We start from the raw sequence: 22,726 nt of genomic DNA on the forward strand, positions 1-22,726 counted from the left end.
GCCTGGTTCTGCAGTAGTAGGGCCACCGGACTACACCTGGTTTTCCACTCCACTCTGCACTAAAACTCTCACTCGGAGGGTGGGGTCCAGAGGGTCTCTAAGCACAGGGGTCTTCAGAGCCCAAACAAGCTCTCAGAGCAGGTCTCCTTGCTGACTGGTTCTGCCTCGGTTTCCCCATCTGTGACAAGCAGGTGACGGCGTTAACTCTCAGGACTGTTTGAAGACATCCGCTGGTCCGTGTGTCCTGGCCGCTGGGTCGCCAGGGCATGAGAGGTAGTCTGGGCCCCGCCCCCCACCCCGGAGGTCCTTCGTGGAGGTCGGTCTTCCGCGTGTGGCCTGGTGCGGCCTGGGGCCTGAGGCCTCCCACTCAGTGCCCTGGCCACTCAGGGGCTCTCCACACCCANCTAAAGCACAACCCTTGCGTCATCACCGTCGGCACCACACCCACCTGGACCGCCGTTGGCGTCCTCACTCTCACCACTCTGCCATCATTGCCTGTCGGCCACCTCTGTGACGCCCACCATGAAGGGCGTGGGTACATGGTGGGAAAGACTGCAGCAAAGGGCGGGCGGCCTTCCTTACTCTGGTGCCCATCCCCAGCCTCCTCCCCCACCTTGCAGGTATGGCTGGGAAGGGATCCTGGCTTACGGCCTCACAGGTTCTAGGTCGAAGGCCTGGTTTCTGGTGAGGGTCCCCCACCCAGTGGGCAGGCCTCCTTTTTGCTCTCCCTCCTGGCAGGCCCCTTGCAAGCCTTGGGGGGGGGCACGGGCCCTGGGGAGGGGACATCTGGGTCTTCTCTGGGGGAAGCCTCTAGACGCAGGCTGAGAGGCCCAGGAACCCTGAGTCAGGGGGCCAGGAGAAAGTGCAGGAGCTTCTCATCCTAGCCCCTGACTCCATTCAGTGGCTCCTACCGAATGGAGATCTGGAGCAGGGCCAGCACAGAGCCCGCCTTCTCACTGAACTGCAGCATTGCCTCCGCCCCTCTGCTGGCCAAGCCCTTCCCGCCCCCGAGCCTGGGTCCCAGCCCCAGCGGAGGCCGCTGAGAGCAGTGAAGAGGGGCTACCTGGCTCCATCTCTTTTGGAGGCCCCTGTGGTCCCTGGCTGTTGGGTGACCTGGGGGATGAACTGGCCACAGGTAAGCAAGGCAGAGAACTGCAGTCCAGCCCCATCCAGCGTTGCTGTGCCTTCAAGGACTGACATGTCATGAGATCATCAACTAGCCACTGTCCCCCCTCAGGCTGGCCCATTTCTCACCTTGAGTTTTCACTCTTATTTCATGTCCCACGGCAACATGACAGGGGGACATGGTACCCGAAGTCCCTCGAGACCCAGTTTTTACAAAAATAAAGAGGGCAGAGGACCCTGGGGCTGGGGTTCCCTCTCAGGCTTTGTGCAGCCTCCAGGCCTACTGGCTGCGTTGATAAGCAGCTTGACCCTGGGCTCAGTGTCTTCAGACCAGCACCGAGCCCAAAGCCAGGGATCCGTTTGTAGTTTTTTGACGACTAAGCATTTCTCTTCTGTACAGAATCCAATAAAAACTTCCTATGATTTGCACCTAGCATTTCTAGGCTGGTTTCATGGAAATGCCTTTCTAGAATCTAAGAACACCCCTGGCCAGCTGCCCCCAAATGTCTCTCCCACCGAGTCCCCAGTTCCTCTGCTAGGGCGCCATTCCTTCAGGTCGGACTTGCCCCTTTCTTCTCGCACGTGCTGCTTTCCACACAGCGTGGCCTGGAGCGGCGGGGTGGGGACCAAGGACCTAACAGTAGGAGAAGCCATATGAACACAGATGGCAGCCCCTGACCTGGGGATGACTTCAAGGACCCCTATCCCCTGTGAGGTCGATTCAAGAGGGCGAGAAGGGCAGGGAAGTTGGATCCGAACCTGGGGAACGCCAGACCTGTTGTGCCGGGTGACCAACCCCCTGGCCCGGGTTAGAATTTGGAGGCCGCGCCCAGGGTCTGCGGTGCGAGATCGCCACCTGGTGGCCGAAAGAGGTATTAGCGCTGAGATCCGAACCCCTCCCCTCCGCCTCGCAAACACACACCTAGTGCTGTGAGAAACCTAAACCCGGCAGGCCGCCCCAGGGCCTCCACAACCCGGACCCCCGACCCCGCTCCGGAGCGCCTGCTGGTGGGGTGGGGGAGCCATGCCGCCCTCTCCTTTCGGACTGATCAGGACGGGTTATCACACCAGCAAGATAGGCTTAGCCCCAAACGAGAAATGTTTCATAGAAAGTTGATATTTGTAGTTCAGAAAGATGCACTTAAGTAGGCATCGTGGTTAAAATTAGAAACTTTGTAGTTTCTTTACACTTATTTCACAGGTTTGCAGTTTCTTTATTCTGAATTTGAAAATGGTGAGAGGAAGTGCCGAAATCTCTTCCTGGGCTAGGCGCGAGATCCGCGTCCCCCACCCCGAGGCTGGCCCTCGCGGGCCCAGACCCCCAGGCTAGAGTCGGATCACAGCAACGACTTCATTTTCGGAGGAATAAACAGGTGCGGAGCTCTCAGAGGTCTGCCGAGGGTCGCGAGCTCCCTGGCGGCCCCAGAGGTCCCGAGGCCAGGGGTCTGCAGGGCCTTGGTCTTTGTTGAGTGGGAAATGGTGAACTCTTACGGAAGGAGCCTGACTCGACTTCGGCAGCCCTCAACCTGGCGCGACAGTGCGCGGGGCCGTCCCCAGGAGCCGCGTGGGGCAGGGCACCGAGTGGGCGGAGCACCTCCCGGGGCGGGGCCAGAGTGCGGAGCTCGCAGAAGAGCAGGGGTAGCTCGGGGCGGTGCTTCTTAGAGAGGCGGACCTCGGAGCGCGCCCGCGGGATGGGCGGTGCCACGTGCGGAGTGGGTGGGCATCCGTGGAAGCCGAAAGGGTCCAGGGTAGGGGTAGGCCGGGGGCCCCTCGTTCGCGGGGCGGGCGGGGTCGGGCGCGGCCGGGCGCTCTTTGTGACGGTGGGAACCAGGCGCCCGCGGCCAGCTGAATGGGGCGGGGCGGGGCAGCGATTCTCCTCGCAGCGAGGGGTCTGCTCTGCGCCGCTGCCGACTGCGACCTTCCCACCGCGGCGCGGCTGCGAGGCGGGGGCTAGGGGCAGGCTGCCCGCCAGGGACCCTGGGAGAAGGGCGCAGTCCCGGGCACACCCTCCCAGCCCCTCTAGAAGTGGGAGAAGAGAGCGAGTCTAGCCTGAGTAGGCGGGGCTGGGGTGGGGGGCGGATTAAGCCTAGGCACGTAGGCCCGGGTCCACCGTGGCTCCATGTATTTTTCCGCGTTCGCGGGTACGCGGTACCCTTCCAGCCACCCCCACCCTGGACCAGGACGGACGTTTGGGGTCCCTGCCGTCATCACGGGCTCGCTCAAAACAGTCTCTGCGCCCGCAGACCAGACGGGGGCCCTCTTGAGTCCGAGGCCGCGCGGCTACGGCTCACCAGGGCCGCCACAGGTGCAGCCCCGGCCCCGGGCTCTCCGCGCAGTGGCGAGACGCCGGCTGCGGTGCCGGGACGCTGCTGAGCGGGCCGGGGAGACCTCCGGAGAGAAAGAGCCAGGGTGGCCGCGACTGCGAGCCGCCAGCGGCCGGGTCAGGGGCCCAAACAGCAGGGGCGCAGGGGCTGCGCGGGGCGGGAGCATCCGGGCCCGGGCTGACGCTGTCCGTGGTGCTGCCAACCGCGCACTCGTGCACCAGGGGGCAGCGCAGTCCGCCGTCACCGTCCTCCCCGCGCCGCAGAAGTTGGCGAACGCCGGATAAACAGCCTCCGAAGCCGGACGGGTACTCGGCCCCGCTGGGGACCGGCCAGAGCCCTGCGGGGAAGGGAGCCGTCGAGAGAAATATAAAGGGGAGGGGAGAGTAGAAGAGGAAAAATGGAGAGTTGTAGAGAAGGAGAAAGGGAGGAGAGAAGTGTGGAGGGGGAGGGCGGAGAAGACGGGAGGGGAGGGAGGCAACCCGAACGTCTCCCCGGGGTCCGACCTTCTCCCATTGGGATTACAACTCCACAGCCTGCCGGGCCTTTGCTGCCTCCTCCCTCCTGTGATCTGGGACCCCCCTACTCACCCGGCTGCACACTGCCCTGAGCTTTCTTCTCCATCCATCCCTCGTTTATCTGGCCTTGTCTTATGCTGGCTCAGACTCCCACAAATCACCGCTCCTTCCCCCTCCCTCCCGCCCCTCCAGGGCCCACTTCTACCTTGCACCGAGTTCTGAAGGCTTTTCATGTACTTGACGCTCAGCTCTAGGATGTCCGCCTTCTCCAACTTGCGTTTCCGGATCTGTGGATCCGTGGAAAGGGCTCATAGCTGGGCAGCCCAGGTTGGAAGGGATGAGGCTGGAGACCATGTCACCCACCACCACCACCACGTCCCTGTGTCTCACCTGGTGTGAATAGTGTTTCTCTAGCAACGACTTGAGCTGCTCCAGCGACACATTGATGCGTGCCCGTCGCTTCTTCTCCATCAGCGGCTTGGAGATCTGTGAACGAGTGGCTGTTAGGACAGAGCCACAGCCCTCTCTCCCTTTGCCCCCACTGGCCTAGCAAAGCCCCCACCCCGAGCCTTTCAGAACCCCAGACCTTGCGGAATCTGCTGGCGGGGCCGCCGGAGCTGCCCGGGGTCTCGGGCTCAGTGCCCATGTTGTCGTATCTGCGCCCACAGGAGGCGGTACAGCCTTTATAGGGGCCCCTCGTTTACATGTCAATGAGGCAATCCTGGACTCATGAAACCCCTAGGGGGAGGGGACAGGAGGGGGCCACACTGGGAAATTCCCTACTTCTCTCTGCCTGACCCCCTCCCATAGCCCAGACTTCATTCAGCCTTGTCTCCAAGACCCCCTCCCTCCCATGGGACCCCTCTTACCTCTTCTCAGTCTTTCCTTTATCCCTTTCACCCCTGCCACTCTCCAAGTCTGGGGTCCTCTCCCATGCCCATCCCCTCCTTGTCCTGTGCCCTCCCAGCGTCCGCGTCCCTCGGTTCTAGGTCTTGCCACAAGGCCCACTTGCCTGGTCCTTGCTGCTCTTGTCTCTGAGCGTCCTGGGGGGTCACCCACTGGGAGGGGCCAAGGGCCCAGCCAGCTTTGGGCCCTGCTAATGACAGAGCACTGGGCCTGATGAAGATGCAGAGGCAGGGAGCATCCACTAGCGAGGCCGTTCTGCGGGCTTCACGCTCTGGCCTCGCTGGCAACGCTGCATTAGTAGCCCTAATGTTGGAACAATGCAGCGATTTTCTGCCTGTGGCCGCTCAAAGCCAGGCGCAGGCTGGGCCTGCGGGGGCCACACAGTGACATGTGTCCCATTAAAGCATGCAGCCCGCCCGCAGGACCACAGCCAGGCTTACACCTCAGGGCCTTGGGACTGGGCGCACCCCTGCACGAGCGTGCAGCCTTGGCTCAGGTGTCCTCTGGCCTGGTTAGGACCCAACTCACTCTTCCAGCTTGGTGGGGAGGGGCAAGTTGCAGCAGCCTCAGGCCAGGGAGAGTCAGAACCGGCTTCCCCACCTCCAGTTCCGGGTTTCCAGGCTGGACAATTCAGGCCCTGAGGACCCTTTCCCTCCCATGGAGGGCCTGGGGTTTCTTCCCACCGGCCTTCTCTGAGTCCCAACAAATGGGAGGCGGAGTGGGGAAGACCATCGAGCATCTGGGGAGAGTGCCATTTTGCACTTTAGGAGGTCGGGGACCCCAACCCCTTTTCATTATTCTGGCCTTAGCTGGAGACCCAAGGAGCTCACTGGAGGAAGGCCTGCCCGGGTTTGGCCGCCAGAGCAGGACTCCAGTAGGTGTGACAGACAGGAAGGCTGAGGTCCAGGAGAGACCCTGCGTTCACATCTACACAACCCCCTTTCCTGGGCTCTCATAGCCTCAGTTTTACGGTTGGTAAAATGGGATTTCGAGTGATGCGGACCCCACAGCTGCTTAGGAGGTCGACGGGGAAGTCGCACGGACGCGGACGCTCTGCAGTTGAGCCCTGCGAAAAAAGAATGAACAAAACGCCCTTTGCAGGGCCTCCGCGTGAAGGCGAGAGGAAATTGCTAGGTTCTGGGTGGGACCCCAGCTCCCTGCAGCCGGGGCATCTCTCCCGCCCCCACCTCCGCCTGGGATATTGGAGACCCTGCGCTGGCAGCGGCGTTCCCAGGCTCCAAGCAGCGTGGAGAATCGCTCCCCGCCCTCCTTTCAGGCTGAGGCTGCGGCTCCAGCGGCTCCAGCGGCTCCAGGGTGCTTCTCTGCCCCGGCTGCGGGGCCGGAAAGCCAAATCCCGGCCAGGCCCGGGGCGCGCGACGGGGCCGAGGCCGGACGGCGGGCGCGCTGGCACGCGCCGGGCAGCTTTAAAGCGCCGAAGGCGGCCGGGCCAGAGCGGCCTCCGTGCACTCGCTCTGGCTCGGGGTGGTGGCGGCACGGTACAAAGATGCCGCGGGGAGGGCGGGAGGCGCGGCCCGGCACAAAGGGAGCAGTCGAGTGTTAAGGGCATTGTGCTGGCTACACAAAGCTGCGTCCGAGCCCGCCCCCTCGGGGCCAAACTCGGGGCGCCCCGCCGCGCGCAGGCTTCCAGCTGCTGCACATCTGCACCGAGGCCCGGCGCGCGCCCCGCTCTGGCGGTCCCCCGCACCCCCGCGCCCGCTTTCGAGCCGCGTGAGCAGCGGGGCAATTTGTCCTCTAATTATGATCCATCCCCATAAACCGCCACCCGCGCCTTTCAACTCCGGTGCATTAGCAAACCAATGGCACCCGTGCTCTCGCCGCCCGCAGCGGGGGCGCAGGCCCGCCCCCTCTTTAGAGTTAGGGCCGCCATAAAGGGGCCAGCGGGCCACTCCCGCCCTCACTCGACACCTGCAGCCCCTCGGGCCTCCACTCGTCTCGAGCCCGTGCCCAGGGATCCCGGCTGCGCTGGGTGGGGCCGCTCACGTGGGTGGCTTAATGTTTCTTAAGCAGTGGAAAATTGACCGCAAAATGCGCTAATTCGCAATGTTCTGCTTTGACTGTCGGAGGCGAGGCCCGCGGGGCGGGCTGGGGCGGGAATCGCAGCCGTCAAGCTCCGCCCCCGCCCACCACCGGCCTCCACCTCCGCTGCCCTCCGCTCCCACCCCGGCACCGCCCTCTGCGCTCCTTCCCCGCTCCGCACGTCCTCTAGGCGGGGTCTCGCCACCTAGGCTGATTCCCTGCAACTTACTCTCCGAGCTTACCCAATCCTACGCGGCTCCCCCGGCTGAGGGTCGCGCAGACCTCACGGCTGCAAGGAGGCCCGTGCAAGTTCCGTACTCCCCTTTTCCTGTGCTTAAAGACAGCTTCCTCCACCCCATCCCCACTTTATCCAATTCGGGCTCCTCCTTCTGAGCAGCCACTTCTCCCACGAAGTTAAAGACAGATCTTTGCATCGGGCAGGGTCACTGGAAAAGATAGTAGATAAGTCTGCGCCGAGATCCCTCTCGGAAAACCAGGCTGGGGACCCAATTCGGTCCCTCCCCCAAGCTGTTGGCCCGTCCTGCGTCTGGGCATCCTACGCACACTCGGGCAGGGGCGGGGAGGCGTTTTCCGAGGTGGGACAGCTGCAGCGGCTTCGCCCCGCGTCCTCTGTGGCAGCTAGCAGGACCGGGAAGGGCATGGACCGACTGAGAAGCCAGGCTTACGCAAGCTGGGATGTAGGCCACCGACTTCCTTTCCATATTTAGGATCTAGAGTCCCCAGGACGTCTGGAAAGGAGCACAGGTCCAGAGAGAGCGTTGGGAGACCCAGGTCGCTGTTGCTCATTCAAGGAACAAATCTCTTCTGTAACTCCGGAGGCCTGCGGCCCGCCAGGAGCACTCCCAACCCTCTGCTTGCTCACGCTGGGGGCTTTAAAGTGAGAAGTGACTAGTGCCTTTGTCCTCCCTTCCCCATTTGGCTTTCTTGACTTTGGCAAAAGAAAAGAACATTACAGAATCGGGTCAGGTCTGGAAACGAGGTGGGGAGGGGGTTTGCAGGCCCCCCGACAAGAGCCTTATTAGACGGTCCACCAGCCATGCTTGGTGACAGCCCTGTCCGCCCTGGGTGTGAACCCCTTCCTTCCTGCCGTCCCCAGGCATTTAAAGCAGCTAGTGAATGTGGCGAAGGCCACTGCGGGTGTGGTGACTGGTGGGAGAAATGCATTGTTTCTCTCTGCAGTTGCATTTCAAAGCAGAATGAAGGGATTGCTCCTGTAATTAACTATTGGGACACGGCGAAAGCACTGGAGAGACTCAGCCGATTGTCACCAGATGGGGTTGGAGAGGCTGCAATTGTTTAACTCCCTTTAGCTATGTTGGGCCTCCGAATAGCCTGGCAGCTAAGGGTCCTCCAGAAACAAAAGCTGGGACTCCGGTGAGTGCATCAACACTGAACCGGGCTGGCCCAGCTCGGGGAGAGTGAATTCAGAGAGACCCCCATTGTCCCAGTCTTTTGTGTTTCTCCCCAGTTAGCTCTAATCTTTAAATATTTACCCGGCCGCTTTGTGCACTTATGACTTACGCACTTGGAGCTGATGCGCTCATAAATTATGCGTCATTTACCCATTTCCTGCTTAGAGAGAGGAGGCTTTCATGCCTGGAGCCCAGGATGGCCAGGGAAGGGGAAAGAAAACCTTTGGAGGACCAGTATTCCCTCCAGGGAAGAGCTGCAGCCACACTGGACAGGCCCCTCCAGGCCTCTACGTGGGAACTGAACAGGCCCAGGCCTGTGAGTGACAAGGGGCCCAGGAGGCCACTCTAACAACAACTGACTGGTGACCCACCGGCAGGGAGGAGGGAGAGGCCAGCTCTTGGACCTTTTCCTTCCTACTTGGTGTCAAGCTTAGAGAGGAACAAACTTTTTTTTTTTTTTTAAACACAGAACGCTTCATGAACCTGCGTGTCATCCTTGGGCAGGCACCGTGCTAATCTCTGCAGCATCCCATGTTAGTATATGTGCTATTGAACTGAGCACAAGGAGCAAACTTCATCCTGGGGACCTGGGCATCCTGGGGATGCCCGTCCTTGCACCTGCCTCCTGCTCGCTCTGCAGCAGCCCCCCTCCCCATGTTCTCTCTTGCTCAGTAAAGCGACCCGATTTAAGAAAAGGAAGCCTGATTTCATCTCAGCCTGCAGTTTAACTTGGAAAAATTGAGGTGGTTCTTAGGACTCTTGAAATAGGACGGAATCTGACTTCAGCCAGGATGGAAAGCCACCTCAACTGGTGGGTGGAAAGCAGGATGGGGGGCCGGGGGCAGGGGTGAGGTTGGGGGAAGGGGTTTGGGGGGAGCCTACAGAGGGATCTTCCTGCATGAGAAAGGGCTGCCTTTGTGCTTGCCTCAGCAGCTCCTAGAACAAAACACATTCAAATGCTTATTTACAAAAAAAGGCAGCGAGGCATCCCAGGGCTGAGTGGTTTTCTTTTATTTTCTTATGTTTTTATAGGCTTGTTTTTCCCCTGGACTGGGGCATGACAAACGGGGTCCACACTGGAGAGCTGGGTGCAGAGTGGATTTGTCTGATCAGATTGCTTTCCTCTCTAGTGGGAAAGCAGGTCTGTGTGTGTTTCTGTCTGTATCTCTGTGTGAATTGCTGTTTCTCTGTATGCCTGAGTGTATCTGTGTTACTGTTTCTCTGGGTCTATGCCAGTGTGTGCGTATTTGTTTACTTGCATTTCTCCCTGGGCCCCGATAGATTCAGCAACTCCAGTGACTTCTAAAAATCCTCCCTCCCTCTGGTCTGGCCCTTTCTGGGAGAGGACTGTCTCCCCTTTCTCCTTTCTCCAAGATGTGGCTGGTAGGGTCTAAGGGGAAGTGATGGGCAGAGGACAGAGGATTGCTCAGGCTCTCCAGTCTGGATTACATTACTCTGTCCCCAGAACAGGGATGGTCACGGGGGGAGGGTGAGGAATCAGGGCCAAAAGTCAGTGTGTAGCGCAGAAGCCAACAGCCAGAGACGGAGCTTCCTAGGAGCAGCTCTCTGCCTGAGGACCAGACTCATTCCCAGGAGTGAGTATGCAACGAGTGCCCTCTAGTGGCCCCGAGGCATCCTGGTGCAGAGGGAGAATTCCTGAGTTGGGAAGACTGAGAAACTGGGCAAAGGCAGGAGCTTGGCATAATGGCCAGGCCTCCTTCCTACACAGTATTGAGACTGAGTAACTTTGGGTTTTAAAGCATTAAATCTTTCAATTACCATCAACTGAGTTTAGCAAATGTCTTCTGAGCACCATTTAAACGTGACACCGGGCTTTAAAAAATGTTGTCAATATCTGGCAGTGAAATCAGGATCACCATTTTACAGAAACTGAGGCTCATAGAGTTGATTTGCCCAAGGTCACAAAGCAGGACTGCAGCGGTGATTCTAGCCGAGATCCTAGCCCAGGCTCTCCATCCCTCCCTGAGCGTGGCTGCCCAAATGCCAGGCCTCCTCCTGTCAGATCTTGAGGGGACAGAGGAGAGTGGGGCAGCCAGGGGCTCAGCCTGCCTGGCCTCAGTGCTGTCTGACCCAGGACACTGGGTTCCAGCCTCCCCTGGGGCCTGTCCCCTATCTCGCCTCAGATTTGTTTCCTCCTGCTTCTGTGACTGCAAACTCGGTGCCCGCTCTCCCTCCCTCCCTCCCCTTAAATGCCTTTGCTCTCATTTCCAGCGGCAGGCGGGCTGCAGGTCCCTGAGGGCTCCGAGACCTGGCCGCAGCATCTCTTCCATGTAGACTTTTAACCCTCTGGCCCGCCCACCCATGGTCCCTCATTGGTGTCCCTCTCTCTCCACCCTTACGTGGCTCCTGCCTCACTCCCACCCCACCATAGTTTTTTCTAGTCATTTGCCGACTTGCCTTTCTCCTCCACCATGGCTCTGTAGCTCCCCAGGTGGGGGCATTAACCCTTTAAAAAAGCAAAGGGCAGTTCTTGATTATAAAAGCAATATATGTTGATGGTAGGCAATATGGAAAATAGAAAAACATAAAAAAGAAAATAAAAGTCACTCGGAGTTTTACTACCTGAAGGTAACCGTTGTTAAATAATTTTGGCTTCTATTTCAGTCAAACTCGCACGCGATTTTGTTTTTCCCAAGTGAAGTCGGGGTCATAAAGTTTTGAATTCTGCCTTTTAAGAAACGAAACACATCCTGAGTTGTTTCACCATCCGTCAATATTCTTCCTCAACCGGAATTGAAGTAGGCGGTCATTCTGCTGCGTGGACGCCCAGGGCTGGGTTTTAGGGTGCCCCAAGGGCAGTGTACCCAGGCCGGCGCAGCGTGGGCTCTCAGCGGGCGCTCGGGGACCCTGCCGAAGGCGGGCGGGGGAGGGTCACCGCGCTGGGTCCCTGCGTGCGGAACCCCTAAGGGGTGGGGGATGGGACCGGCCCCGCTCGCGGCTGCTCGCGGAAGGTGTCGGTTTGGGAGAGGACCGCGCGGGGCCCGCCCAGGGTGGGGTCTCTTCATATTTCGCACGATTCCTCGGTCAGGGACGTCCCGGAGTTGGGGCCGACGCCTGGCACACGCCGGTGGCACCTCCTGGCGGCCCCGGCCCCGGGCGCCCGCAGCCCCGCCCCGCGGGCGGCCGCTGAGCCTGGGTGCGCAGGTCCCCGAGGGGCGGGGCCGCGGGGCGGGGCGTCCCTGGGGGCGGGGCGCTCCCGCCAAATTCGTGCCCCAGCCGCGCGGCGCGGCGGTATCGCGAGAGCTCACGGGCGGCTCGCAGCGCCCGGCAGCTCCTTCCCGGCTGGCGGCAGCGGCGGCGCAGTGCGCAGGCGTAGCGGGCGGGTTTCCCCTGGCTACAGCTGGCGCCGCCGCCCGCTCGTCGGCTGCGCTGCGCCATGGCGGGCTGCTCGGCGCGGGCTCCGCCGGGCTCCGAGGCGCGCCTCAGCCTCGCCACCTTCCTGCTGGGCGCCTCGGTGCTCGCGCTGCCGCTGCTCACGCGCGCCGGCCTGCAGGGCCGCACCGGGCTGGCGCTCTACGTGGCGGGGCTCAACGCGCTGCTGCTGCTGCTCTACCGGCCGCCGCGCTACCAGGTGCGGGCCGGGGCCGGGGCCGGGGCCGGGCGGGCTGGGCGCGGCGCGCGGGCACCGTGCTCCCGGGGTCCGGGTCGGGGGCGGCCGGGAGAGGGGCTCCTTCCCCCGGCGTGTTCGCTAGCCGCGAGTTCAGGTGGCAGGAGGGACTCCGCCTCGCAGGCTCGGGGGCGTGGGGCGCAGGCCCCCCTGCTCGGCGGAGCGGGTGGGAAATGGCAGTGGGAGCGGCGCGGCAGCCGCGCGTGGGGTGGGGACTGAGCCAGCCAGCCTACGAGTTCTTTTATGTAATTTAAGGTGTGGAGACCTACCTGCTGCCAAGGCTGAGGTCAGAGGCCCCGCAGTTTCGTGAAGGGGGCCGGGCTCAGAGTCCCGGGAGCCCCGACGTGATTCGCTGCGTGGACTTGGGAGAGTCCTGCCAATGAATTAGGTTCTGGCAGTTTACTCACAGCCCTGAATAATAATAGTGACAATAACTATGATGGCAGCTAAAACTTGTGTAGTATTTACTTAAAGTGCTTCATATGGGTTACCCTCACGGCATTTCTAAAACGTAGGTACTGTCATTGTCTCCATTGTGTAGGTGGGGAAACCAAGGTCCAGAGAGGTTAAGTTGCCGAAGGCCGCACGGCAGAAAGGGGTCGGTGCGGGATTGGACCCGAGGCACCCGCGCTTCGCCCTCTTAACCTCTGAGTAAATAAATGGCTCTCTGTGATTGCCAGTGGCCTATTTATCCCAGGAAGTAGGATGTATGCTGAGAGAACAGCCAGGTGACAGCTTCTTTTGGGTCCCTTTTAGATAGCCATCCGAGCTTGCTTCCTTGGCTTCGTGTTCGGCTGCGGGGTGCTGCTAAGTTTTAGCCAGTCTTCTTGGAATCACTTTGGCTGGTAAGAAGTCCTTTGGGAACAGTGGGTTTGAGGCTGGGGTGGGCGGACCACAGGGTCAGTGGTAGCTTTCCATTATCCTAGGGTCTCCTCGTCTCTGACTGGCTGAAGGCTGTTTAGGGGTCTGTGGAAATGAGGTCTCTATCTTCCACCTAGATTCTCACATCTTGGACCTTGAGAGCTTGTGCCCATCTGTTGGCTTCTGCTGCAGGCAGAAACGGGTCTCCCTGGCACCCTCCCCACAGGTGTCCTCACCTGGAGCTGCAGCTGCCGTGACCCATTCAGAAATGCGATGAGCCCTTCCTGGAAGAGGGTACAGTTCCTCAGTGATGGAGAGGGGCAGGGCTCTGGCTCACCTCCACAGGCCCCTTCCATCTCCAGTTTCTATTCGGTCACATTGAGCGTATCCCCCACGGCCAGTGTAGGATTTTTCCCTACGTGGATTTCAGTCCCTTGAGCCTTCTAGTCCCTGACCTGGATGTGAACCAGCAGCTTCAAGATAAAAAGCTTTATCTCTTATTATCAACACTGTGAGCCATCTAATCCTTTGTTGCTGAGATAATTTGTTTTTTGAATTTTTGTTTTTAACATACATCACTACCGTATTTTGCGATTCCCCTTTTTCACGTTTTACTGTGTGTAGAGTCATTTTTAAAAGGCTGAAGGGCCCATAATGCCTTCCTAACTTATGTTTGTTTTTTGCCTGTGACATTCAAAAGTGTAGCCTCTTTAAAACCCCAGTTTCTGGAAACCCGAGGGAGTCATGCTACATGTGGGTGCCTGAGGTCCACTCTCAGACAGGTGACAACAGGACCTCATGATAGAATTCAGGGACAGTTCCACAGACCCACGTCCGTACTTTGACTTATAGCTAACTTGATTCCCTTGCTCCAGCTTACGTCTCTTTCTTTTTGTTTTAAATAGGTATATGTGCTCCCTGTCGCTGTTCCACTATTCTGAATACTTAGTCACAGCAGTCAATAATCCCAAGAGTCTGTCCTTGGATTCCTTTCTCCTGAATCACAGTCTGGAGTACACAGTAGCTGCTCTTTCTTCTTGGATAGAGTTCACACTTGAAAACATCTTCTGGCCAGGTCAGTGTGCCCTTTGGAGGGGAGGTGGGTGGCTTCCACGTGGGCTGAGGACAGTGATGTGGGTTCACCTCTCAGTTCTAATCTCCCCGAGTGACTTTCCCCAGACCTCTATCCTCACTAAGCTCTTTATAAAGGACGGGCTTGTGAATTCCGCTTCTGGATTTCGAATCGAGGACAGGTTGACCTTCTGCTCTAAGCCTTGCATAATGTAGTACGTCATCTGATAGGAAGTTCCTGCCTTTGCTAGCTGTAATCCTAATTTTACAGTCAGATGAGATTTGCATCTCTTCGTTTTCTGTGACTCGAGACATTCCATATGAAGATTGTATTAGCAAAAGCCTCTGTGTCAGGAACCTACTCTTGAGTCGAACTTTCCACAACAAATTAAATCAAATGGTGTAGTTCCCAGGATTCAGTAAGGGGCCAAGGTGGGAAACACTGGGTCCTTCTCTGTTTCACTCAGCTGTCCTTGTCTCCAAGGGGAGGACAGGAGCACGTGGCGGAGGACGTGGAATGAGAGCCCATCAGCTCTGTGCCATGGCGCTGTAATTGGGTTATTGGCACTTTAAATGGATGGACAGCGCAACTCAGGGGAATGTATTATGCTTATATTTAAATTTTAATGTAATGGCAAGTGCTAATTGCCCACTGGCATGGTTTCAACTGTTCCTATCTTTGGAAAAATAGGTTAATTTTAAGCATCCAGAGGGGAAACCCAACAGTCCCGTGTCTTCACTTCCCATTTGTCCCCATGTCTCCTGCAGAGCTGAAGCAGATCACCTGGCTCAGTGCCACAGGCCTGCTGATGGTGGTCTTTGGAGAATGTCTGAGGAAAGCAGCAATGTTCACAGCTGGTTCCAATTTCAACCATGTGGTGCAGAATGAAAAATCAGAAAGCCATACTCTGGTGACAAGTGGAGTGTACGCCTGGTTCCGGCATCCTTCTTACGTTGGGTGGTTTTACTGGAGTATCGGAACCCAGGTATAGTATCAGCTTTGACACTGGTCTCCTTTAATCTTTTTTTCTTTTCTACATTTTTTAAGCGACATATAATTCATGTACCATAAAACCCACCATTTCAAAGCGCACCATTCAGCAGGTTTCAGTGTGTTCACAAGGTCTTTGGTTCTCCTTAAATAGGTGTGTGTGCTCCCTGTCACGTTGCAACCGATAGCTAAATACAAGTCCAAATGTAAAAAAAGTCCTTAACATTTTTTACCATGTACTTAAAAATCTGGGCGTCTTAAATGTGTAAGCTCTTGGTGACTGAGTGCTGTCACCCCATCTGCCATACCCCTTCTCTGCCTCTTTACCTTCGATCTGGAGCACCCCAGTGGAGTGAGGACAGAGATGGCGCTGCCATTCGAGTGGCAGCTTAGCCGATTTTCATTAGAAGCTGCTGTTGATGAGGCCAAGGTCATGTATCAGGCTTAACCTGAGCTACAGAGGTTTGCTCCCTCTCAGGCTGCAGACTGAGCCTTGTTGTCTTGGTCCGGGGAGGACTTGGCCAGAGAATGTGAATAGAGTTTAGAAAACTCACCACCTCTTTGGGAAAATTCAATCTGGACCCGCTGGCATTCTATCCTGCGTGCATGGTCTGTGGGGACTCTAGTGGCCCCAGTGGTGTAGCAGGGGCAGGTCACTGCACAGCATCTCTAGGAAAACTTGCATTTCTGAAACTTAAGACTCCCGTATTAACAATCATATTCCCTGGGAACCAATCAGTTACAGTCGAGTCATGTAATTTGCATAAATGTTAACTGTACACCTAAGGACTAAGTTTAGAGTTTTTATACGTGACCATACATCTTTTCACACTTTGACCCAGCACACACGTATGTGTGAAAATGGAGCAAGTCTTTCCCGGAACGAATGACACCCTCAGTGTGTACAGGGCAATCCGGTTTCGATCTTATTACGGTCTGTGATGCTGTTTATAACACACAGATGGGTTCCGGGGCTCAGTAGCAGGTCGTGGCCCGCGGCCGAGGAGCTGAGAGGCTGCGCGTGCCTGCCCCGCGCACGGGCACAGGCCCGGGCTCGCTGATCAGGCCAGCCGTGGCTCTGGCATTCACTGGTCGGCCTCCCTTTCCTCGCGAGTTAGGTGGGGCGGCAGCAGCACCTCCCGTCCGCCGTGGGTGCTGCATGGCGCCTTGGTTGTAAAGGGCCGAGCGTGTGCTGGGAACCGTACAGTGACGAGAATGAGAAGTTGAGGGCATGTGCCTGGCTCTCAGGGGACGTCACGCACTTGGAGGAGATACACATCCAGAGGGCAGAGGTGGGTGGTGGGCTCTCCGGGCAGCATGGCAGTTCCCGGAGAGCTGGGTGATGCTCTTGGCCTGGAGGGACTGTTAGGCGCTTGGTCAGTTCCCAAAAGCGACGAGACCACAGGAGTAGGGAGAATGAGGCAGGCAAAGGGGACGCTGCTGCAGTGGGGGCCGGGGTGGGCCAAGGGTGGCCGGGTTAGGCCCCTTAGTGCCCCGGGGCGATTTGATGAGTGATTTTTAGAAGCTCAGTTGGCAGCAGGGGACATGGGTGGGCTGTGGGGCTGGAGGCAGGGGGCCAGGCAGCCGTGAGGTGGGACAGGCAGGCGACGGGCTGGGAGCCATGCGGGAAGGCAGCAAAAGTGCACAGCGTGAATTAGTGGGGGTGGGAGGAGGGTAGCTGCCTACCTGACTTGAGGGTTGATGTCCGGGAGCTTAGTCTTTCCTTTTAATAGATACCCTCAGGCACGGGATGGGGGGGCGGGGGTGGGGAGACGGGTGTGTGAAAGGGGTGTGAAAAGAAGCCGCAGTGACGAGGGTTTCCTTCCAATGGGAAAGTAACAGTGCGATTTCCCGTCATGGCTCCCTGGCCGCGGCCCGCAGACCCTATTTCCCAGCCTCATGGGCCCTTGGCGGGAAGCCCCCTGTGGGTGTTTGACGAGCAGATGGCGCTCAGGTTCACAGTGGCGGTCCCTCTGACCCTGTCAACTTCGTGTTCCCCGTCAGGTGATGCTGTGCAACCCCATCTGTGGCGTCGGCTACGCTCTGACAGTGTGGCGATTCTTCCGCGATCGAACAGAAGAGGAGGAGATCTCGCTGATTCACTTCTTTGGCGAGGAGTACCTGGAGTATAAGAAGCGGGTGCCCACGGGCCTGCCTTTTATAAACGGGGTCAAGGTGGGGCTATGACACCCCAGGGGTCGGGCGCCTCCCGCCGCACGCAGCCCAGGACAGAACGACCTCTGGTCGTCGGCCACTCTGCGGAACAGATTTTCTTAACCGTTTTCAATTCCTCAATTACTCTTCTGGAATATCGCTCAGGACCAGATGGTCAGAAGGGCTGAGGACCAACGGCCCCCCCGACTTCCCAGAGCAGTCTGTCTTGGGGCTGAATCAAGACGGGGTATGGGTTCAAGATGGACAAGGAACAAATAACAGCAATATTCAGCAGTGCCCTCCAGACGTGCCCCGGTGCGAACCCAGGCCACGTACTGTCCCTTCAAGGCCACAGCGTATTTAGGCTGTAACCAGGACCCCTTGGGAGAGGTGGACTCATTACTCTGAGTGAGGCTGCTTCAGCAGGAGGCGGGTGTGGGCATCAGTGCTTTTAGTGTTAGAAATACATTCAGAATCTTTAACTGAGAAACAAAAGCAGCAGAGCTTTAACCCCCTCATTCCTGTCTGTCAGTGCATGAGCATCTCTACAGTTTTAAAGACACTCCCTTATAAGGCACTTTGGCTCTTCATATATTTAACCGTATTTACATATCTATTTTTTATAAATAGCAGTATAAATTCAAAGGGGACTCCAACCTTTATTTGAAAGGAAGCACCAACACGCAGGAAGTTGGGCCAAGCAGCTTTGTGTGACCACGGTACCCCAGGCCCGGGAGACCATGGGCCCCTGTGGATTTTCTGGGGTCCTGGCTCCTGCTTGTCTCCCAGGAAGGGGCTGTTATCAGTGACAGGCATGTCAAAGTGTGTCATTTGTCCTTTATCCTAAGAAATGCTCACGGATCACCCCTGTGCAAGGCGTTAAATGCTGACAAATACTGCTCTCCATTTTCTTGGGATTTTATTCATATTTTATAGCCTATAGTTTTGTGTTTTGATTTAAATCTATTAACTATCGATTTCTATGTTTTGTTCTCAAAACTTCATCGTCCCTAATGCTATTTCAAACTTGTCTTCCAAAGGGGAGCACACACTACAAAATTCAAGCAGGTTGAAAATCTGAACTAGACTCGTGAAAGTCTGAACTAGAGCAACTTATCCCAACTGAGATTCAGTCATATTTTTGTTTTTCAAGTTTGGGGAGAATAGTTGGCTTTATGAGTCAAACATACACACTCCGAAGACCCTCGCTTATCCTGGACTGGATGGGAACTTGGTCTCAGTGTGAGACCCTTCCGTGCAGTTCTGCAGTGACACCGAGGACGTGTGAACGCGATGGCGGTGGTGGCCCCTGGCCGGGCACAGCTCTGCCACGCCACGCAGCTTTTGAGCAGCCACTTTCCCTTTCTGTGCCTAGACCCCCCATCTGTAGGATGGGGTCGATACCACCTACCTCACAAGGGTGTCGTGAAGACTTAGAACGACGACGTCAAACGTTTTCGATGCTTAGATGAGAGAGATGACGTGAGTGGAATGCATACCGCATACGAGTTACACGAACATGGACGTTTGGTTACCTGTACCAGATACTGGAAATGCGTGTTCAAAAGAACATTTTACCAACTCAAAATAGTACCGATTTCTAGATTTCATGGCCTAAGTAATTCTTCTTTGTTAAGTATACCAAAGAGGTTTTCGGGTTTGTCGATTACTGCTGTGACACTCGCTGGCGTGAGAAACTGGAGACCTGACCAGTGGCCCTAAGGAGGGCGGTACGGTCAGGTGGCCACGGCCACTGATGCCGGAGCCCTGGGCAGCAGCTTCCCTGGGACGTCGCTCCCCGGTGGGACATCAGCATGCACTTTGCGAACTCAAGTTGGATCAGTTCTAAGTGTGGTCTCCAGACCACGCTTAGCGAAGTAAATGCCACTCAGTAGGACTGCAGAGTGGAGGGGTGGTTGGGGGATGGCAGCCATCCCCAGGCCCTTGAGGAAGGCTGCTTTCTTGTTGCATCGAGTGGGCTTGGACCCAGCTTTAGTGACACTTCTGGGCTGTGAAGTTGTCTTTTTAGTAGCTGGAGAGCAGCCGATGATGGCCAGCTCTAGCTTCGTGGGTGGGAAGTCAGAGGCACTGGCCTCCACTTTTCTGCTGGGCCAGGAGCTCAGAAGGTAGGCCTTGGTGCTTTCCAGTGAGACGCTGCCCTTACGCCACCTGAGGCTTGACATACTCTGCTTTAAAGAGCAATTCTGTGGGTGCAGTGAGAACATTCACACCCAGCTTTGTAATCCCTGGGCAGAAGTGGGCAATTACTTAGGGATAAAAGATGAACTATTTAGGGACAGGGTTTGGCAAGCGATTGACTTTCATCTAGTACTGAGACCTTCAGAATATTTTTAACTGTATAAATTTAGCAGTGACTGCACACTGATTCAGGTTAATGAGGCGCAGGCTTTCTGGGTATTCCCGAAAGCTTTTCAGGTTAAGGCCACGTCTCCAGTTCCCTCAAATTAAGAAACTGTCAGGAGATTTTGTTTTCCATTGTGGGTTTTAAAGTGGAAAATCTTAAGTGGAACACAGGCACTGCATGGAACAAAGCTACTTGGAAGCTGCGTAAAATGAAACATTTTACCAAGAACTGCAGGCTGCGCTGAGAATGGCAGTTTATGGGAGAGGGGTGAGCCTGGCAGAAAGCAAAAGCACAGCCCCACCGCCCCGCGTTGGCGCGAACTTCTGGAGCCTAAGAGTAAACTCGATTCAGTGCTTCCATCCATTTACCGTTCTGGGCGATGACGTGATGGGGGAAATATTCCCAAACCTATACATTGCGTTAACGGATTAGGCTCAGTAGGGTCTTGGCACAGCTCGTGGTGGTGGTGGTGGGCCCTCGGTAAGAGGTACGGGAAACCACTGTCCCTTCTCTGCACTTTCTTACTGCCTTAGATAGCTGTGATCTCCCACCATTTTTGCTTCTCTAGTGACATGGTGGGGCGAGGCAGCCTCAGCCTCGCGGGCGTGGTGGGAGAGGCTTGCTCTGTCCCCTGCTACGAAAGCTTGACAGCAGCATCCTGGGCCTGGAAAACCGGCTGCCAGGAGGGGCCCCGAGCGCTGGCTCTGGGAAGCTGCCCGTAGCTAGGAGAGTAATTTAATGGAGTAATTATTCTACTCTTTTTACATGCAGAAATGTTTATTTAAATATTTTAAATTGGATTTTCTTTCACAGATACTGATATTCTTTCCGATTCTTAAATAAAACTGTACTTGATTTCACTACGAATGACAGTGTGATTGTTTGGGATGCAGAAATACAAAGGTCACGTCCCTTCCAGCTAAGAAATGTCCGAATGTACAACGTAAAAGCAGAGGTGTTTTGCCTACTCGATTCAGTTCCGAACGCCCACCCCTAACCAGTTCGCAGAGGCGGTCTTTCCCGCTCTCCTGGCTGCCGCGGAAGTCCGCGATGCTCTGGCTTGCGAACGTCAACGCCCTGGGGTGGCAGCTGCAGGGGCGCTGGTGGAGGTGCGATGCCTCAGTGCATCGACGTGCACACCCGCCTGACACGTCCAAGCCACCTGCTGTTTGAACCACCGAATCAGGATGGACATTTGCTTAAAATACGGCTCTGGGCATTATTATGCCTCCAAAACTTTAAATTTTAGGTCATTTCGGTCTTTTTAAAAAGCATCATATTAAGTTCCACTTGATTAAAAGGGTCCTGTGTAAGGGGGGACTATTAGAGCAAAACTTCTGAATCGTGCTTTCATGACAGAAGGTGAACCCAGGAGCGTGACAGCAGCCTGGAAAATTAGTGGAGAAGCTGTGATGGGGACCGTCCCCCGCCATGCACGCTGCTGCTGGGTGCTTGTCCTTTCCCTGGGTCTGCTTTTGCTTTTTGAGCTCAGCCTTTGCCGTGAAGGGTGAAAAGCTGGCGCACAGGATTTTGCTTTTTGCTGAGTCAGTGTTCAGATAACTGGGTGGAACTTTTCCAGTGGCACCCAGGTAACAGTGGGGCAGTGATTCAGGAGAAGCCGGATTCCTTTGAGGCAGGGTGGGCGCACCACAGCGGTGGATGGAGCCTCGTTAGTAAATTCAGAGCCGCAGGCCCTCGTGGGCAGTAGGTCTTCAGGCACTAGGGAGACGCCAGATGAGTGAGGGGCTCCAGGCTGGCGTTACTCATTCAACATTATCCACGTGGACGGGGGATGTCATCCCTTGCTGCTGTGATGATGACCAAGACTTCGTGCCTTGCCAACATGGGAAAAGAAACTTAGCCCAAGCCAAAAGCTCCGTCGGGAAGGCCTTCAGAGGGTTTCCGGGTTTTGCTGCAGACAAAAATGATCACCCTTTAGAAAATCACCATGATGGGGACAACCTTTTCCTTCTGAAGGTCCGGGTCTCCATATGCATATTGCAAATGCCCAAACCCCTGGGACCAGCCCCATTGGTTAATTTGGGCGCTCCCTCCACGGGGTGGGGCATCGCCTCCAGATTTTGATTTGGGTCCATAAGGGTCTTTGTTCAGTGGAGGCTCTGCTGGGAGGCTGCCTAGAGTCCGCTGCTCCCTCTCAGCTCTGAGGCCTTCTCTCTCCTCATGACACTCACTGGGTCATTCCCAAAGGAATTCTTGAACGTGGGCTCTTCTGCCTAGCGACGCCCACCTCGCCACGTGCCAGCACCAAACCCCGCCCCGGCCAAGGCTTTCGGAATGGAAGGCCTTTCTGCAAGGCACTGGCTGACCACGAGAACCATATGGTTTCCTAAAGGCTTGCCCTCTTGTGTCTGATGATGTTTAGTGTTGTAGACATCAGCTGTTCGGGCTATTTCAGCGGCTTGTGGTGATAAGCAGCTTTGAGCTGACACCCCCCTCCACCGAAGCATCTGAGCTAAATGAGCCCGTGGTGCCCGCGGTGGGTGGGCTAGTTTATGCCCTGTCCCTAACCACAGCAGCACACCTGCCCACGCCCGCTAGGCTCTTCCAGCTCTGTGTGCGGCTTCGCTCTCTGCCCCGTGACTAACACATTTTACTGAGTGAAATGCTGGAAGACTGGCTTGTGACAGTGACGCGTCTGTTACTGCGCATTCTTTTCTCCCTCTGGCAAGTATTTTGGCAAACACTGTGGCTCCAAGCTATAGAAATGCTCTCATACAGAAATAACCCGCGGTCGCCTTTTCTCATTGAAGTGCATTTGTGTCACGTGGTGTAAGTGCCTGGGGGCCAGTCTGCAGAGCTGGAAGCTCTCAGTGGTCAGCGGCGCAGGCCGCAGCCATGCCAATGATGGCTGTGAATGTGGGCCGTGTGTATCAATGTCACATGTGTCATGTATGAAGTCACTTGTTTGAAGTCACCCTCCTGATTATGGACGTCTCTGTGTATTTTACACACTGAGGCTGTCAGCGGCACGCTGGGACCAAACGGGAATGGAAACCTGGGCTCTGTCTTTCTCGTCCACATTTGTCTCTGAGCTTGAACTGTTTGCCCACTCAGGCTGGAAAGACGCTCTACCTGGCCTGGGTCTCGCCGTCCGTGCTGTCATCGTGCGCATTCTGTAGATGCTGTGACTCTTCATCCACGGGCGCCTGGAACCTGCGTGGGAGCGGGCGGATCCTGGACACCTGGAAGGCGCCAGAGCCAGCCCACCGTGCGTCCTGAAGCTCACTCTTTGCCCGGAAATCAAACTTAAGCAAACACTCAAGGGCTTTGGTCCTCAAATGCTTCCTGGGGGGCC

General features: G+C 56.6%; 2 protein-coding genes, 1 long non-coding RNA gene and 1 other non-coding gene across 4 annotated transcripts; 1 reads left to right on the plus strand and 3 right to left on the minus strand.

Moving 5' to 3' along the window:
• Nucleotides 1-3,155: 3,155 nt before the first annotated feature.
• On the minus strand, nt 3,156-5,314 carry HES3 (hes family bHLH transcription factor 3). Its single transcript, XM_039842046.1, has 4 exons — nt 4,551-5,314; nt 4,355-4,450; nt 4,170-4,251; nt 3,156-3,786 (listed from the first exon to the last, which is right to left on the minus strand). Exons 1-4 carry the CDS (start codon nt 4,608-4,610, stop codon nt 3,413-3,415), a joined length of 612 nt encoding a protein of 203 aa, XP_039697980.1. The 5' UTR covers nt 4,611-5,314; the 3' UTR covers nt 3,156-3,412.
• Nucleotides 5,315-8,799: 3,485 nt separating this feature from the next.
• Nucleotides 8,800-8,902, minus strand: LOC120585935 (U6 spliceosomal RNA). The gene has a single exon (XR_005648578.1). It is a non-coding gene; the product is annotated as a U6 spliceosomal RNA (small nuclear RNA).
• Nucleotides 8,903-11,677: 2,775 nt separating this feature from the next.
• Nucleotides 11,678-19,428, plus strand: ICMT (isoprenylcysteine carboxyl methyltransferase). Its single transcript, XM_039842357.1, has 5 exons — nt 11,678-11,932; nt 12,725-12,813; nt 13,735-13,904; nt 14,669-14,886; nt 16,896-19,428. Exons 1-5 carry the CDS (start codon nt 11,738-11,740, stop codon nt 17,076-17,078), a joined length of 855 nt encoding a protein of 284 aa, XP_039698291.1. The 5' UTR covers nt 11,678-11,737; the 3' UTR covers nt 17,079-19,428.
• On the minus strand, nt 18,422-22,720 carry LOC120585879 (uncharacterized). Its single transcript, XR_005648558.1, has 2 exons — nt 22,504-22,720; nt 18,422-21,322 (listed from the first exon to the last, which is right to left on the minus strand). It is a non-coding gene; the product is annotated as an uncharacterized LOC120585879 (long non-coding RNA).
• Nucleotides 22,721-22,726: the final 6 nt, after the last annotated feature.

The sequence above is a fragment of the Pteropus medius genome, unplaced genomic scaffold (assembly GCF_902729225.1).
Source record: "Pteropus medius unplaced genomic scaffold, Ma_sr-lr_union100, whole genome shotgun sequence".
NCBI lineage: Eukaryota > Metazoa > Chordata > Mammalia > Chiroptera > Pteropodidae > Pteropus > Pteropus medius.

What these genes read in the sequence shown, in the direction of transcription:
- ICMT (XM_039842357.1), top strand. Translation starts at nt 11,738, where the DNA reads ATGGCGGGCTGCTCGGCGCGGGCTCCGCCGGGCTCCGAGGCGCGCCTC. An exon ending in ACCGGCCGCCGCGCTACCAG is followed by an intron (nt 11,933 to 12,724) that starts GTGCGGGCCGGG and finishes GGTCCCTTTTAG; the next exon opens with ATAGCCATCCGAGCTTGCTT. An exon ending in TGAAAACATCTTCTGGCCAG is followed by an intron (nt 13,905 to 14,668) that starts GTCAGTGTGCCC and finishes TGTCTCCTGCAG; the next exon opens with AGCTGAAGCAGATCACCTGG.
- HES3 (XM_039842046.1), bottom strand. Translation starts at nt 4,610, where the DNA reads ATGGGCACTGAGCCCGAGACCCCGGGCAGCTCCGGCGGCCCCGCCAGC. An exon ending in CCGCCAGCAGATTCCGCAAG is followed by an intron (nt 4,451 to 4,550) that starts GTCTGGGGTTCT and finishes ACTCGTTCACAG; the next exon opens with ATCTCCAAGCCGCTGATGGA. An exon ending in CCTTCAGAACTCGGTGCAAG is followed by an intron (nt 3,787 to 4,169) that starts GTAGAAGTGGGC and finishes CCTTCCCCGCAG; the next exon opens with GGCTCTGGCCGGTCCCCAGC.